This window comes from Micrasema longulum, unplaced genomic scaffold (genome assembly GCF_059751315.1).
Source record: "Micrasema longulum isolate JH-2025_06_02 unplaced genomic scaffold, ASM5975131v1 h1tg000429l, whole genome shotgun sequence".
NCBI lineage: Eukaryota > Metazoa > Arthropoda > Insecta > Trichoptera > Brachycentridae > Micrasema > Micrasema longulum.
This window is the reverse complement of record NW_028277629.1, coordinates 371,121-389,766: the sequence shown is the minus strand read 5'-3', so window position 1 is coordinate 389,766 and position 18,646 is coordinate 371,121. Positions and strand designations below refer to the sequence as shown.

Sequence of the window (18,646 nt, the reverse complement as noted above, 5' to 3'; positions counted from 1 at the left end):
CATTTTATTTTTATCAAACAAAGAAAACATAGATAAATTAACTGTATTACAAAATAAAGCCTTTAGAATCATTTTGAAAAAAAAGAGATATACGAGGGTAAAGTCGATGGTAAATGAAATGAAATTATTAACATATAAACAAAGAATATTTTACAATACAATGATATTTGTTCATAAAATTATAAACTCTAATAAAAAAACAGAATTTTGGAAAAAAATTGATCGGAACCAGCATGAACACGATCACAATACTAGAGAAAAGAACAAAATTAGACTTCCATTTAGGAAAAAGGCAAAGTCACAAAATTCAATTTTATTTAAAGCAATTAAAAAGTATTACGAAATGGAAAAAAATATTTATGAAGAAAAAAACATATCAAAATTTAAAATAATGGTCAAGACATATGTGATAAACAATTTATAAATTAAATATATTTGCAATGTTATTATTAGAACACACATAACAATATGTATGATATGTGTGCCCTACTTTAAGATTTAAATATAAAAAAAAAAGCAGACAGACCCGAAGGGCATGTATGACAAGATGTATGAATGTGGAGGAAGCTAGGAATGTATGCCAGGATCCATTCTTTATGCCTACCACTACGGGGAAATGGCGTGATGGTAGTAGTAGTAGCAAGAAAATAAAAGAGTAGGTCCTTGGACCTTGGTTCTCTGTAGAAAGATGTTGGATGAAGAACAACAAACAAGAAGGAAAATGAAGATCTCCAAAAAAAGAGGTTTGAAAGTAATGTGTCAAAAATGTACATATTGTGGTAGGAATAATTAGAACACCATTTATAAATTCGAGCTACACAGATATAGCTATAAAATTTATTTTCATAATTGAATCAGAAACTGATAGATTTATACCTTTCAAAATCATATACATAATAAATTATAGGCATAAAAAATCATTAAATAATTAATTATTGATTTTATTTAATTGTAAATTATTTAATAGATGCCCCAATAAGTGAAATTATCTTTCTGGTGTTCATTGAAATTTAAAAAAAATAATAAATGTGTATTGAAAATTATACCAGCTTTACAGTACTACCGTACAACCACAGAGACTGGACCGCTGTGCACGTGCAAACCAAGAGCCCACTGCGTGATATCGCATGATTGGCCCATTTCACACCACGGCAAAAATCTATACGGCATAGTCAAATACAAATCGGGGGATCGATATTTATTGTTTTACAATTATTTATTTATTTAATGCCTGGCAAACACAATAACCAGTACACCATGAGACCGACTAATCTCCAGTCGATTTTCTCTTGCAGGATTTTTACCTGAGAGTACTCGCTAAATTTAAAAAAAGATTTTGAAAAAATTATCATTAAAATCTCTTTTGTCAAGTTTAACTATATTATTTGAATCTGGTTGTGTTCCCGTGGCTAGTGTTACGGACTCACGGATCAGGTCCGAGGTTCGAACCCCACTCTACCCCAATTTGATATTCATTTTCTAATAATGAGTTATTTACAACTTGTTGAAAATGGTTACTAAAATTGAAATATTTGGGTCAATTATAAAAACGATAATATTTTTATTTTAAAAAAATAATATCTTAACCGAGGGGTTCTTGTTGATATTTTTGTTAGTCATTAACTATGGGAGTTTTATACAGAAAAACATAAATATTATCAAATTTAAATATGTACTAACGAATCTCATAAATGTCAGATCACTATAATTTTACGTGCCGTTTAGGTAAAGATTATCTGAACTTATAATATTAGAAATCAAACACTGATTTGAGTCTACTAAACACTTTATTTTATTTTTACAAATATAAAAACTTCGTGACAATTGTTTCGCCTTGTTAGAGCATTTTCAAACTAATGTGTTCAGTAGACTCAAATCAGTGTTTGATTTCTAATATTATAAGTTTAATTATGGAGTTCTACAAAATAAACATCAAATCAACCAAGGAAGATTATCTGTGTGAAATAGGCTATTCTCCGTCGGGTATCACGTGGCTGGTTTCTTTATTTTTTATTTATTTTTTTCTTTTATTTTTTACATAGGTATTTATTACAGCAATTTAAAATGAATTATTTTTACAACAAATTAATTAAATAGTGAAAGTCAACAAACATATTTTTTTTTTGTTGGTGGTTCATCTAAACTAGGGATTGCTTCCCCGTTTTAGAACGGGGCCTTAGGGCAGTTAATTATGTATTTTATAGTAATATTAAAAAGTAATTACAATTATTATGTGTGCTTTTTCAATCTTAAAAGTAAATAATAAATATACAATGAAAACATAAATAATACCAAAATCTCTATATCCTAAGTTCTAAGTCATTACTAGTAAATCAGCTTATGTCCTTCTACATTGGACAATAATTTCTTTGACTCCCTCCGACCAATACAGATGAAATATTTACAATATTTGGTAATTCTTTTAATAATGAACAGACTTCTCACAACTAGAGATGCAAGGCGGTAAAATTACCGGTGTATTTTACGGAAATTTGACCAGATTTTAGTAAAATACGGTATTTTACGGTATTATTCGGTAAGAAACGAATTTGACGTACGTATAATAAATCTCGACCACCACCCAATGGATCTAAACCTGGTTTTCGCAGACATGTAAAGTGTCCTAAAACAAAGCTACCTACTCGTATTCGTAATATCTTTGAAAAATAAAAACTATTGTAGTATGTCGAATTCGTTTCTTACCGAAAATTACCGTATAATAACGTAAATTATGGTATTTTACCGCGACTTTTGGTAAAATTACGTAATTTTACATCTATACTCACAACTAAGGAACGACGAGGAAGAAGAGCCAAACTTGATTAACAATGCCCCATATTTGAAAAAAATTCTTCATTTAAATGGTAACATTAAATTAACTTCTCTATTTTCTTTCCAATTCTCTCGCAACTAGCAACTCGAAACATAACATCACTGGGGTGACAGTCCCTATTGCGAAGTGTTTTACCCCCCTTGTGTTGGTAGTCATGGAGTTTTACCCCCCTTGTGTTGGTAGTAATGGAATTGGTAGTATCGCATCGCTATTTCGAGTAAGCGCTACGCACTTGCTACGTACGAGCGCTGATGTCGCATCATGACGTCACACAGTTAGAAAAAGCAAATGGCGCATGTGTGAAAAACGGTTTAAATTTAAAACCTGTGTTAATCTTAAATCTACGGCGTGCGTGTCCTGTTTTCGTTATTTTTTCGGTTTGTGTCAGTCTTCTCACCTTTTCTCTTCTATTAAAAGCAAAAAGCGCGTGTGAAAAATGGTTTAAATTTAAAACGTGTGTTAACCTTAAATCTACGTCGTGCGTGTGTCTTCTCACCTTTTCTCTTCTATTTTTCTCGCCTGTGATAATTATAACAATGTCAAAAAAGTGTTGTATGCTTTCTTGCCATGTATCCGGGGACATCGTCAAACTATATCGCTTTGCCAAAATTAGACACATCACATAGTAGAATTCGCTATGCATTTCGCGTATGTCAAAGACATTTTCAGGCAAAGTTCATTGAGGGAAACTGTAGGCTACTTCCTGAAGCAGCACCGGCTTTATTTACTGAAGAACATATAGCCAAGGAAGCAAAAATAAAAAAATAATATACCACAAAACTGCGCTAATTTTGTCCCTTGCTTTGTTGAAAAACTCTCCCAAGGGTTACATACTCGTGCAGAAAATTTTTGCATCGCCTTCAAGACGAACCTTATATAGACTTCTTGGAGGATTGAGTTTCCGAACAGGAATAAATGCAAACACAAGAGCATTTTAAAAAAATATTAATTAATATTTAATAATTTCGCTGTCACCATAACTATCTTTTGGTGTGAAAAATGAAGGACTCCAAAGGCTTCTCGATTTTGGAATTGAGAAAAAGCCAGGTTTGTTTTTAAAAAAAAATTTAGTATTGCAAACAAATTATTTAGTTCCATTTGTAATGTCATAATTTTGAGAATATATATTTTTTTCTTATTTCAGATTTGCGGACCATGCCTTGGTTTTTATGATAAGGGAGATTTTTTATGATATTGCTTACTATTTCTGTGAAGGGACAACTCCTGCCATTCAGTTAAATGTATTCGGGAAGTGTACGCTGCTGTTTCAGACACTGGTTTTATTATTAAGGCCAGTATATGTGACCAAGGTGCAACGAATGTTGGAGCACTTAAATATTTAAGAGAAGAAACACGAAGAATGTATTTGATTAATGGGAAAGATTATGGTAATAATTATTTTTAATATTTTATTAATAAAAAACTTTGCATTTATACGTCAATCATGAAATTAATATTAGTTAGAAAACAAGGTTCTGGTATTCAAAATTACCCATCATCAAATGTTAACATAAACTTGCAAAGGTTTGTATTTACACCTAATGATGGGTGATGAATTCTGAATACCCAAGACTTGTGTACTAACTAATATTAAACTCGTATGTGGTGTATAAATACAAAGTGTTTTTTATTTAAAATTAATTCTACAAATTAATTTCTAAAACGGTAGATAGAATTATTTTTATTTCCTTAGTTTATAAATGCAAAATTACATTCAGATTTTCTTTACAAATATTTTAAATAATACTACTTCAGTTTTATATTATGTTTAATGTTTTATTGAAATTTGTTTGCAGATGAAACATTTTTTGAAATATGTAGTCATAAGGTTTTTATAATTTATGACCTCCCCCATTTGATAAAGGGGTTAAAAAATAATTTTCTAAATAAAAATACATCAACTGAGGCTAAAATTTCAAGTTGTAATGATTTAATTTTTGTGTATGAACGGGACGCAAGGATTGGAGATGTGAGGTTATTGAAATCAATACACGATGCACACATTATACCTGATAAAATCCGAAAAATGAAAGTAAGCAACTGAGTGTTGAATGAAAGGACGGTTGCTGCTCTTCGTTTTGCTGCAGAATTTGGTATGTATCTAAATGTGCCGGATGAGATCAAAATATGAATTAAAAATATTTAGTCTTTAATAAATACTTGTTTTTTTCTATTTCAGAGTCATCACCCAAAAAATTAAGTTTGTTAGCCACCAGTGATGTCGTCTTATTCTTCGACAAACTCTCCGACAGTACAAATGGTGCTACCAACTTTTCCAAGGGTAAAATGAGATACATTGCTACACCGCAGTCTACACACCATGCATTTTGGATTGATGCTATTAACAAATTGAAGAAAATGAAATTTGAATTCAGGAAGAGAGACGATTGTACCATCTCTAAAAAACTATATTTTGACCATCAAAGGTTTTCAAGGGCTCTGGGCAGACTTGCATCAGGCTGGTAATAAAAAACTAGTTCTGCGACGTCTCAACCAAGATCCATTGGAAAACTTTTTTGGTACAATAAGAATGTACAATGGAAAGAATGTGAATCCAACATGCAGAGACTTTGTCAACACTTTTAAGTCTGCACTTATTAGTAATTTTTTGTCGTCACACTCTCCGACACTTAACTGTGAAGACGATAGAGGGCGCATGATACTAAACCTGAAAGAGTTTTTAAGTTTCTCTCGTGATGGTCCCACATTACTTTCAGAACCTGAGCTCAATAATGAATCTAGGATGTCATTATCTAGTTTGTTAATAGCAGAATGCAATAGCATTACTGTGCATGATGTATCTATTTTACGCTCTCAACAGGAGAGAAGTAAAGTTGGAGCCCATGGATATTCTGCTGGTTGGATTTGTCGTAGATTGTTAAGTGACAATATTTGTGAGGCCTGCAAACAATCCCTTACTCAGTCAGAAGCTTCAATTCATCACAAATATGTATTGTTGAGAGAGAGAACTGGTTATTATTTAAAATTAGCATATAATAGCCTTCTGAATTTATTTACAAGGTGGATTGAAATTATTAATGGGTATTTAAATAATCCAAATAATCTTATTCAATCAAATATCCATAAAAACTTGCAGTATATAATAGAGGAAAATTTAAATTTTGAGTGGTTATAAATGTAATAAAAGTAAAATTTGTAAAGCTGATTTTTAAATTACAACTATTCAATTAGACACAGGAAATAAATAAAATATTGTCAGGAAAATATGATTCTATTTAGAATGTAAGTAATTTTAGAAGTAATTTTACTTGATTATAATCTAAATGTTTTACAAAAATTGGCTGTTGTAAAAAGCAAAAAATATTAATCATTAATTTGTATTTTAAAATCATTAATTTGTATTTAAGTAACTGTTATTTATTTACTCTTGCATATAAATACAGATGGTTTTTATCACATATTTTTAAATAAACAATTCTTATTGACCTATTTATTTATTTATTGTTGCAAAATGAATATGTTATGTATTTGTATAGCTAAAATACAGTATTTCTTTTAAATATGGACCTTTATTGTTCACATCATTATTGCAAATTAAATATGTTGTCTTTTTTTAGCTAACATACAGTATTTCTTTTAAATATGGACTTCACTTTATTTGTTCAGTACACAAAATATGACATTTTTGCTTTTAATGTGCAATAAGTAGGTATTATTTTAATAAGTAGCATTAAGCTGTTGCAATTATATTCTGAGATAAGAGCTATTCTAGCATTTTTAAATTTTTCTGTAATCATAACTTCCAGAAAGAAATTTTGATGTGAAAAGGGGCTAATTATTTTGAAATTTTTTGTATTATATAAAGTTGATGTATTCTGAACTGGGAGTATGTGCACATTCCGTTATACTAGGATCCCTAGTGATTTTCTGATCCCACTTGGAGCAAGATCCCACGGTATTGGTTGATATGGATTTTTATCCACATCTGTCAACAGTCATATATCTTTTAACAAGATATCATTATGGTATCAATAAAATAAATAGTCCAGAGATTGATTCTCAAAGTGTATTCCTTGTTCATTGATAGGAATAAGTCTAGTGTTCTCCTTAAAAATATTGTTTTTATTGGTTACAATTTTTGCGATTATGTCTCGATAATACAATACACTAAATACAAAATATAACAACCGTTTACAAGTGAACAATACAACACTGTTCTTTCCCAGGATCCAAGTGGAATTATTGTATTGTCCCAGAATATTGTCTTTTGTGGTTGATGCTGTTTATTAGACAATATTTTCATATCTTTTATATTGTACTCCTGTAAATGGAACTTTAAGCTATGCATTTAAACATGCAGGATCCCGCTAATACGAGGATTTCACTGGATTGAATTTTTTTCATTCTGCAAAAACCTAGATTGAAAATCAGCTGCAGGGTTGGAAGCCCTAATCTGAACCACGACACATTATTTTTCTTTTATGCGTTTTAAAGTTGTATCAAATTTAATTTAAATGTAATGTTTTATTCTGAATAAAGACTAAAATATATACATTAAAACTATAAACATGTTATATAAGTATATATATATATAGAATTCAAATAAGTTTAGCTCTTCAGAAAGTATTGTATTCCAATGTTATCTTTTTTTGTTGCATAAATCTGTATTATATCAACTTAAATATATCCATATATGTATTGAAGCGTTCAATTGGCATGTTTTTCTTTCCAGAACTTAAAATAAAAATTGTCATGTTTAATTATGTGTTCCATGTTGGCGTTTTTTTATCCAACTTAACACTGAATCAAAGTTAACAACGTAAACTAAATTATTAAAAAAATCATGTTCCATATAAAGTGTCTTTTTTTTCATCTCCTCTGTCTTCAAAGCCTCTTTACCATTAATGATCAGTGTTAGGGCAAGTTTGCTTTATAAAAGTTTGTTGTTAAATGTGGTGAATTCACTTTTAAATCACAAAAAAGGAAACTAAGATTTTTTATTAAATTTTATGGGTTGGCAATCAATTCCCAAAACTCATTATTTTCGAAATGCAGAATCATTAATGATAGAGAAGCTTTAATTCCTTCATAATATAAACTTGTAGTTTGATCAGTAGTAATAATTAAAAATCCGTGGTAAAAGTAACAATTTGGAAAAAAAGTGAATACTTCTGATTTTTAACTATTACTCATGATCAAGCTATGAGCTGTAAAAACTTTTAGGGAAAGTTTTGAATTTCCCGCGGATTTTTTTTTCGATGGATATAAGCGCCAACGTGAAATAGCGCAAATACAAAATTTGACCAATAGGAATGTGTTATTATACCTAAACGTCAATTAGTTGTTACGGCGCCGTAGTACTAAGTGGCAGATCTGAACTAGTAATAGTTCTACATTATCTCTGCATAACATCTGATTATCTGGTAGCTTCAAAATATGTTCAATCTGTCAGTTTACTGATAACTGTTTTAATTTACCGTGTCAAACAAACAATTTTAGTCAGTATCGTTAAGAATGAGTTATTTAAGTGATCTGTCGCAATCGCAAGAGTATTTGAGTTTTAGAAGCAGCATCCCACTTCGAAAAATAGTTGTTGACTCTGGCGGATCTAAGGTTTGTCTTGGTCAATGCAGATCATTCGGCGTGTCTTTTTTTATGTCGCGGTGTTTGATTGTTTTATTTGTTCATTATTTTAGGGGTGGCGTATATTTGATTCAGGACCAAAAACAGTGAAGTGTCCCGTTATTTGTCTACCTCCCGTGTCCGGCACAGCTGATGTTTTCTTTAGACAAGTTCTGGCGTTAGCTTCCAGAGGAATACGAGTCATCGCCGCCGAGCCGCCTGTTTATTGGAACATGAAGGAATGGTGTGACGGGTTCAAGAGATTAATAGACTATTTAGAGCTGGACAGAGTTCATATTTTCGGAGCTTCTTTAGGTAAGGTTTTTAAAAACGAAATTAAAAAAATATTCATTAAAATATGTCAAGTCCGTAACGTAATGTAACGAAACATCTTTTGATATTATAATATTGTCAGTATTTTGTATTACTCAAATTATAATAAGCATATTAATGGCTAAATTGTACAAAATTATTGTTACAATGCAAAAGAATTCAGCGAGTAAAAATGAATTACTAATTTAAATTCAATAAGCATTTGTACTATTTTCAATTATTAAATTCAATAAGTTAGATGAAAAAGTGGAGATTACACGCAATAAATATGCTACCACAGGACCACAACCCGGTTCAATTATACAAATAATGTTTTTATAATTTCTTAATGTGCCTATACTAACTGTGTACTTTTTACATGGCCGGTCGAGTATTACACTACCCGCCCAATCGATCTGAAATAAAAATATTATTTTAATTATTGACATTTTTAATTAATTATTTTATTTTATTTGGGAAACCAACAGTTCTATGTGCATAATTATAGTAAATAACGGATGTATTTTATAGACTCATTCTAAACCAATATCTATATTGTCTAACTAACCTGAAAAACTTAAATATAATTTCCCTTCAGGCGGTTTCCTGGCCCAGAAGTTTGCGGAGTACACAGCCCACCACCCTCGGGTGGCGTCTCTGATGCTGTGCAACTCCTTCACCGATACGGCAGTGTTCAGCTACCGCGACTCGGCCGCCATTTTCTGGATCCTGCCCTCGCTGGTGCTCAAAAGGATGGTCATGGGCAACTTCTGCGCAGATAAAGTAGACATCAACATTGTGGAGGCCATCGACTTCATGGTTGAAAGAGTGAGATTGTTATTTTCCGTATTATTTATTCCAACTTTATAGTTTATTACCGTGACTTCGTAGAACTATGAAAATGGTAATTTATATGATGATGTAATAACTTATATTTACTAATTAAAAATACTTGGTACACTTCCACTTATTTGTTTGACCAATTAGCGCTTTCACCCTCTAATGGACATCTTCAGGCTGGTGAATATATAGTGTAAGGATAATTTATATAAAACTAAATATTATCTTAAGCGAGGGTACATTTTTTAAAAAGTTGAAAGAGATGTAATACGCAATACTTATATATTCGAAATATCTCTGTTTTAATATGTTAATATTAACAGCTTCCCAGGGAGTTGAATCCAGTCATTGTCTACAAAAATTTGATAAATCCACCTGGTCCATGAAGAAGTATAGAAGTTGAAAAAATAAGATTTTCAGGCGTTGCCTAGTACGTGGGTGAAATAATTCAATTAGATAAATCTCAACCGCATAAATAAAGGTTTCAGCTCTTTAACTTCACAAACATCAACAGATGAAAGAATTGAACGAATATAAATGTTCAAATACGGGCAGAATGGTAAATGTTACACAGTGTGCAAAGTGGCCACTTCAACCAGCCAATGACAGGTCATAAGCCCTGTAGATACCTAGACTTCTATATTACCTTCTCTAAAATGTTCTTTATCTCTGTTGTTAATATTAAAAATAAATTGACAAACTCTAAAATCTCAGGCCTCCTTTTAAAGCCCGCAAGTACTGTACGATTTCAGCTTTTTGATGCAGGGAGCTTCTACCCCAGTTGGAGATGACAGAAGAAAAATTACATTAATGCTTCGATATGTGTTTATTATTTGTTGAATGATATAGTACAGAATCGGTATTGGCGCTTTAGAGTGACGGCAAGAACTGCGAACTCTTAACTCCTGAATTACTATCCGAACTGAACTGATCTACTTCACGTCTGAATTGAACTCTACCGCACTACTGATGGTACCTAAGAGGGCTACTGCTTTTATAGTAGTTATCTTTACTTCTGAGTGGGGAATTGAGGTTATCTTTCATTTCCCTTACTGTCGGCAGTTTGACATCCGTGCTAAGTAATTGTATTTTAAATGTTTTGATTATTTTGTTATTTAAGTCGATAGTAGGTCAGGGGGTAGTGGGCATTCGTTTCCGGGTGAGTCCCACAGTACGAAAAAACAGTCGCACTAACTAATGAGAAAGAACAAACCGATATGACTCGTGACAAATGAAGTAAAAACGCACCAATGAATTTAATTTACAGTTTAAGTCTGTGGATCTTGCTCGGTGACCTCAATGCAATGAAGGTTGCCAGTATAAAGATGTCAAAGTGTCACTAAAAGGAAGTTTTGATGGTACTATCTTAATATTCTGCGGTCTGAAAATACTGTCATTACATCATTCCATGTCTGCTTCCTATTTGGAGTATATGGTGTCTACCAGCTTCTAGGCCTCTTTGTCGACTGCTGACTATATGCATCAGGTCCGCGTCTCATAGTTCTGACATGAACTGTCAGCAGTGAGCCCCTATAAGTAGGCAAGCGTGGCTATGACTCTCGGGAGTCCTGCGCAGAATGTGGCTCAGGCAACAATATTACCTCCGCATTGTGACATTTGCCACTGGAAGTTGAGTTCATTCTTTCATTTTTTTTCCTCGCAAAATCAAAATCGAAGTTAAATATGTTCAAACTATAACACAACTGAAATGATCAATTTTTGTATTAAGTATATATTTTAATGTGTTTTATAAAAATACCTTCTTATCTTTGTTATTGTTCTACAAGGTTAAATTATTATTCAAATTATTTCCTGTTATCTAATATTTGGAAATGTTTACATACATACTTACTGAATGTACAAATTAAATGCATTTAAATGTACTGTTAAAGTGTACACATAATATGGAATTACCGTAAAAATTCCTATTTAATTTATTTATTTACAAACTTATTCGGTTCGTTTAGCTGTGGTAGTAGTATTTTGTTGTTGAGGGCTTAATACGCTCTGCCAAAATATCACTAATACTCTCAGTGAGATAAAGGAGCATCAGTATTCAGTCAATCTTATTCAGTTATCTAACTAATTTCCACATAAGAGGATATTACTTTATAGATATTTTTTTTATCTAGTGGAAAAGAATGTACATTTACAAATAGAAATATGGATATAATGTTTTATTTACTTGTTTAATTTATAAGTTTCTTGATGACAAATTATTGCTGCTTATAATATTTCTTAATCTTATTTATAAGGGATATCAATTATTAAATCTATGTATTAACATTAAATAACTTTACAATACATAATATCCCAAATTACAGATATCCACAAAAAATGAATAAGTTAAATATTCTCTATGTACCATTAATTTGCTCAAATCAGTGAATTTGTCATCAAATTAACTAAATTAGGTTTGTCCCAATGTTTACAAAGCCAAAGTGATGTGCTTGCAGATAGATAAATCAATAGGTTAGTGTCATTACACTATAATGATAATTGTTTAGCAATATTTTAGTGCTGTCATCTTACTGTTTTGAGCATATAGATACATACAATTTTTTGGCTTTTAAAACCTAATTTTATTGATGATCCCAAAACTACACTGTTTTAATCTATAATTTATATGTTAGATGAATTTAAAAGATTTTCCAAATTTTTGTTTTTTTATTTAGAAGTTATAGTAATTTTGACCTCACTTGTAATGTACAAAGTTTATATTTCGCAAGTAAGTTTTCTATCTGTCTTTATCGGATTAGTGTCGAGAAAGGGGGATAATTTCGGCTGTGAACTTTTATAGGAACTTCTCCGCATTTGCTTAATGAAGAGGACAGAAAAGCGGAACTATTGATAGACATCAGTAGGCTGGCTATTTTGCGTCCCGTTATCATTTATTGTCCTTGTTACCTGTACTATTCTAACCGTAAGAGATCTACCTCTTGTCATTGGTATAAGCCATTGTGACTTATTGCAGAATGGATGCGCCTTAGATCCTCGTCGACGCTTCCGTACCGCGCCACCAGGTTATGTCTTGTCACTGAAAAGGGGGCAACATATCCGTAGATTGTCCGAATACATTCTTAATTATTATTGATTTCCAGTTGGATTCCCTGACGCAGCCCGAGTTGGCGTCACGCCTCACTCTAAACTGTATGCCGGCCGAAGTGAACCCCCAACTACTGAGCAATGTGCCCGTCACGGTGTTGGATGTGTTCGATGAATACGCCCTCAGTGGGAAGGTACGAGAGGATTTGTACAAAAGTTACCCCCAAGCTAAGCTCGCACACCTCAAGACGGGAGGCAACTTCCCTTACCTGAGTCGGTGCGATGAAGTCAACTTGCATATTCAGGTAAGGAAACATTTGGCATTCGCTATAATATAATTAATTCGCAGAACATCATCCCTCGTCGGTATTTGATTGTTTTAACTAAAAAAGTTGCGTATTATTTATATACTCTACTCATAGAGCCGGGTATTATTTATAGGTGACAGAAACATCTATCATGCCGCTCATGCGTTTGCTGTCAAAATGACCACCAGCGGAATGAAGTTAGCCCAAATAAAATTTTCGTAACGTTTTTACGGCGATACGGCATCTATACAATCAGTACGTGCGCATTTTTACTCTAAATGTGTGCCTATGTATCTGTTATGTGCCGATGTAGCCGTACATAGAGAAGGATTAATCCACGTCCACTAGATCAATTGACAAGACACAAAAATGTTGTATATTTATTTATTATTTAAAAGACATTATAAAACGCCATTATACTATTACCACTTGGAAGCTACTGTATTTATTTCAGCCAAGTATTATGTCATAGTGACGTAGTAACAACGTGGGGTTACATTTCTAATTTCCTCCCAAAGTACTGCATATGGATTTATGCAAGTTTCGGTCTTATTGAGGGGTAGGTTAATACAAAAAATAGTTAATTTTATTCTTCCCACGCGACATCCTGGATTCATGCGAAATTCTGTTTCTCACACGTTTAAGCATATGATTTTCAGGTGAATACCATTAGCGACCCTTTTAAATAAAAATACACACTTTTTGTATTGCGTAAGATATTAATATTGGTCCATGGGGATTTTACCAGATGGCTGAATGTCAAATGCATCAGAGCTCTAGGTATATTACATCTTGTGGAGTATGTAATTTCTACCACCAGCTAACTAAATACAATATGTACTAATGTAAGTACATAACATATCTATGTACATGTAAACATGTTATAACTTGGATATATACTATAACAATAATTAATTAATTAATTAATTTTTGTATAAAATTGTAAGATTCAATATGTCCATGTACTTATAATTTTCTCAAACTGAATGGTTTGGGTAGGTAGGAAGAAATTGCCTTAAGGCAATATGCCCGCCCTTATATGTATATTTATTGTATATGTATATAAAGTGTTAAATAAATAAAATAAATAAATATAACACTCTTCTGTTGTGTTGTGTATTGATAACTGGTATGGCACTTGTTGATAATACCAATTTGGAATTTCATAAAAAAATATCTATCTACGGGTCAATAACTGTCTCATATTTATGCTTGTGAAATAATCTTCTTTGTTTTGTTTTTTTTTTATCATTCTAAATAAATTAGTAAATATATTTTTGTAAAAAAAAACAAACAAATAGATAGAGCTGGGTAAGAATGATGAATAATAATAGAGTCTTTTCTGGTCGGGCAATTACAAGAGGAGATTTCACCAGAATGCTCATACGAGATTTTCTCACAATTCGAAGTATTAGTTTTGCGCATAGAAACTTTCCTTTTTGAACATGTCAAGTTTTCTAAAACAAAATCCATCTTCGGGAGGAATATTTCAAATTAGATTTTGACTAGAGGAAGAGACCAAATTGGTTAATAATCATGATATGGAGTGAGATGAGTATATATTTTTATGCTTACATATTTTTAAAAAACAAAACAAGGAAATTTGAACATTTTATTGAATAAACTTTATGTTATGCACTCATAAACCAAGGCCATCAAAGATTTGAATGGACAAATATATATAGATAGACGAAAGATATAGACGCTTCAACCATATCTTGATCATCTCAGGTTATTAGTCTTACTCTTCAGGTGCCTGTCCAGGGGCAGTGGAAAACCACCTTTGAATCAAATATTCAACGTTGAGATTGCCAGAATGGTGAATGTTACACTGTGTGTAAAGTGGGCGCTTAAACTAGCATTAGCTAGAGAGGTCACAAACCCTGTAAATGCAAAGACTTCCGTGTTCTCTTTTCAAAAATGTTTTCCCTCTCTGTTGCAGTAAATTTAGATCCTTATAACTTCCTAGGGAGTGAAATCCAACCTGCATTTGGACATATGTACTTCAAACATTGATACTAGTATTAAATTGTTTTTGTATTTTTACAGATTCACTTGAGACAGTTCCAGGATACACCTTACTCGGCATCTTCGGCATCGAGTAAAGGTAAGACTTCTTTAATATACTGAAGTTATACTCGCCTTGTTATACTTGCTGTACTCTGTTCCCGGCTACAAGACTTGATGGAATATCAATTTGCTAATATTTATACAAAATATTTTCCTTGCCTCGCTGTGTATCCTGTAAAAGTTCACTTTTGAAGTTTTAATTCCTCGCTTCAATATTGTGATAACCAAACTATGTTTTTTTTGTTCTATACTCTAATTGTGATTTTTATATGATATTTAATTGTTGAGAATTGAAACCCCCCTTTTTAAATAGAAATTTTAATACTAGTTGGTTTTGTAACAAATAATTTATATATATTTGTCTTGTAAAAAGACCTCAAATATTCCATTTATTTCAATGATAATAATTGATAAGTTTATGATATTACTTTTCAACGTGGATATTTATGGATATTAAGTATAAATACGAAATGAGTATCTATCTGTGTCTGATAACTGAAATAAAGATGATTTATATTTTGTATTTTGCATTTCAAATCCTATAAAAACAAGTAAAAATTTCATTGCTTTGTTTAATTTTTTTTTACATGCATTGGTATAATATGATGGTGCATTTTTATATAAAAATTGCCTAGTGATTTCATTGTTGTTATTAGAGCTCACATAATAATATGTTTATGTAGGCCCTATTTCAAGATTCAAAATAAAAATAAAATAGTTCAATAAAACAATTTGAATGAAATATATTGATTATCTATATTTAATAATGTACATCATTTGAATGAGGAAGTTCAGTGGTTTTTCTTGTTTTTTTATTTCTTAATCCAAAATTTGCTAAATTAAAAATAAAATAAATATATGAATTATCATCACATAAATATATGTTTTGTAGTTTTGAAATTACTCCGCCCGTGGTGACGTCATGAGTTATCGTCAGTGGCTTGTGCTGCCATTTAAAAGTAGAACCCCGTGACAGTCATAATACACTAAACTTTTTTAAAAAATGGCTACCCGGAAACCGGAAAACTATTACAACACATAACAACGCTACAATTGATTGGTTGATTCACAAGAACCTGTGATGTAGTTGAAAGTAGTTTATTTTTATTAGATTTTTTAAATACGCTTTTGTGAAACTTGGCTGTACAATTATATGCTCTAAATTTTACTGCGTGTAAGAAAACTTTTTTTAAATACAATTTCCCATAACACTGAACTTCCTCATTTTACTTGCAATTCAGTCAGCATAAAATGTCATGTATAATGAAAGTGGTTTTGTTTCACTAAATTAATTAATAATACTCAAATACTTAAAATGATTGTTTACTTAAAGGATAAAATTAATTATTGTGTTTTTTCTTAAATATGTGTACTTAACAACAAACAATATACTGGATAGTTTTTAATTATTTTTTACTGTTAAATTTGTTTCATGATTGGTTGTCATAAATAAATTATTATTGATATGATGGATATGATATTGATATTATGTTGGAAGCAAACAATAGCTTTTATCCAAGAAGTTGACTGATCTCAGATCATAGTTTGGTCAATCAATCTCAACCGTTTTAAAATTTATTATTGAAATCACAGTTAACACATACATATTAATATTGTTTATCGAAAAATAACAGAAAGACAATATGATCGGTCTCCTGAGAAACTAGTGCTGTTTTCATTGAATAAGATTATAAGGAGTAATTAAGTGATGCTATGAAACAATTTAGCCATTAATTAATATTCTAATATTTTACATGTTTGTATCTATTTTGAAAATGCTCATCGTATGCTATTGTAGAATGAATTATGTTATGTTATGTTTTGCTTAAGCTATAGTTTAAAAAAAATATACAATCCATTCGGATTATACGATGATTTGCTGTGATATGTGGCCTGTTATATCTGAATCATAAAACAATACAATTTTTCAATGTTAAGTGTAACTTTATTACATTGTGAGCTAGTCTTTTTTAAATATTAAATATATATTTGTGTATATTGCGAACGAAGGGCAAACGTATAATTACAAGAATCCGCATCACATTTCCCATTCAACCGAATGGGCGATGGCCGTTGAAGTGACAAATTTAGCATAAATATGAATTTAGAAATTATGTTTTTGGTTAGTCAAAAGAATTGTATTTAAAACCTCAGAGTAATAATGCGCCAAGCTATAGAGGAGCCCAAACGTAGGAAAACTATTCTATGGCTATTAAGTATTAAGTTAGCTACAGTTCGCAGCAAAACAATGGGCTATGGCCCGGTTACTCGGTTCGAGAATTTCCAAATCGAATGAATTTAATCCATTGTTGCCGCGTATTGTCATCTTAGGAATGCTAAAAAATAGTACCTACATATTAACACATATTTTTCACTTTAATTAAAATTAACATTATTTTACATTTAATTTTCAATCATTCTAATCATTACAGAAAACTTAAAAAAATTATATAAATAGGCGTTTCAGGTTTTAGGACATTACATGGGTGCCTAGTGCGGCTCTTGCATATTGCCCGTAGTCAATTCATTATCAACAATAAACATACTTTAATTCACAAGTTTATCGCCTAAATTGAGAAAAAATTGTATCTAAAGTAAATATGTTGATATAAGGAATGTTTTTAAGCAACATAATTCACATGTCGGGACAGTAAATGCCAAAAATAAATGTAAATCAAAGGAAAATATTCTAAATCAATTACCTGTGAAAACTGACTCCTTTAAGACCTTTGATGCTCCGCTCCTACTGCTGTAACCAAACATACTGCAATTCATCATTTTTGACTTTTATTTATTATAACGTAAATATCCAAGTTATTTACAAACAATGCCAAGCACAGCGACAAAAACGTCCGTTAAAACCATTACGCGTCTGTTGTCAAACAAAACAAAATGGCCGCCAGCAGAGTGAAGTTGTCGCTAACCAACAACTTTTACGTTCTATAAAACATAGCGATAGGGCTTCTCTATAGCTTGGCGCTAATGTAATTTGTAAATTTGGGTAAATATTATATAATGATATAAGTATTCTTATATTCAGTGGAAAAAATAATTTATCAGCTATTAAATTATTTAAAAGCAGTGTGGGTGTTTATTAAGTGAAGATACATATATTTTTTTCTTCTTGTATGCTACATAGATATCATTATTTTCAATTGAGAAAACTTAATAATATGTTAAGTGTAAATAAGGACCACCAAAAATATGGATCAATAAGAGTTTTTATTATTATTGAAAATTAATATTTAAAGCATGTATTCCATTATATAATATTTATAGAGTTTGAGAGTGTATGTAGAGTGTAATATCATATGACTGTTTTTAAAATATACTTCAGTTTAGTATTTATTATGATAAAATTGTTGTCTAATTCGAGAGTGTGTTGTTTGATAAATAAATTTATAATTTTATTTAAGGTACACTTAATTGTTACTGTTTATATCTCTTAACTATTTTTGTACTGAATAAAATTTAATCGAGGATTTAGATAGAATGTTTTATTTTTGATCAATGGATTTTATTTAACTTCTATTTATTTCATCTCATACCAGCGGCATCGGATGGTGCATAGAGCACCGCATCGATATATCAAATTCAGCTTATCTCCATCACAGATGATTACATTAAGATAAGATGACCAGTCTTACACTTCAAG

At 31.2% G+C, this 18,646-nt stretch overlaps 1 protein-coding gene across 1 annotated transcript; it reads left to right on the top strand.

Moving 5' to 3' along the window:
- Positions 1-2,936: 2,936 nt before the first annotated feature.
- LOC148281627 (maspardin-like) lies at positions 2,937-18,475 on the top strand. Its single transcript, XM_088226393.1, has 9 exons — positions 2,937-3,880; positions 3,978-4,221; positions 4,630-4,926; positions 5,013-8,407; positions 8,491-8,731; positions 9,327-9,556; positions 12,670-12,918; positions 14,971-15,028; positions 15,884-18,475. Exons 4-9 carry the CDS (start codon positions 8,309-8,311, stop codon positions 15,907-15,909), a joined length of 903 nt encoding a protein of 300 aa, XP_088082519.1. The 5' UTR covers positions 2,937-3,880; positions 3,978-4,221; positions 4,630-4,926; positions 5,013-8,308; the 3' UTR covers positions 15,910-18,475.
- Positions 18,476-18,646: the final 171 nt, after the last annotated feature.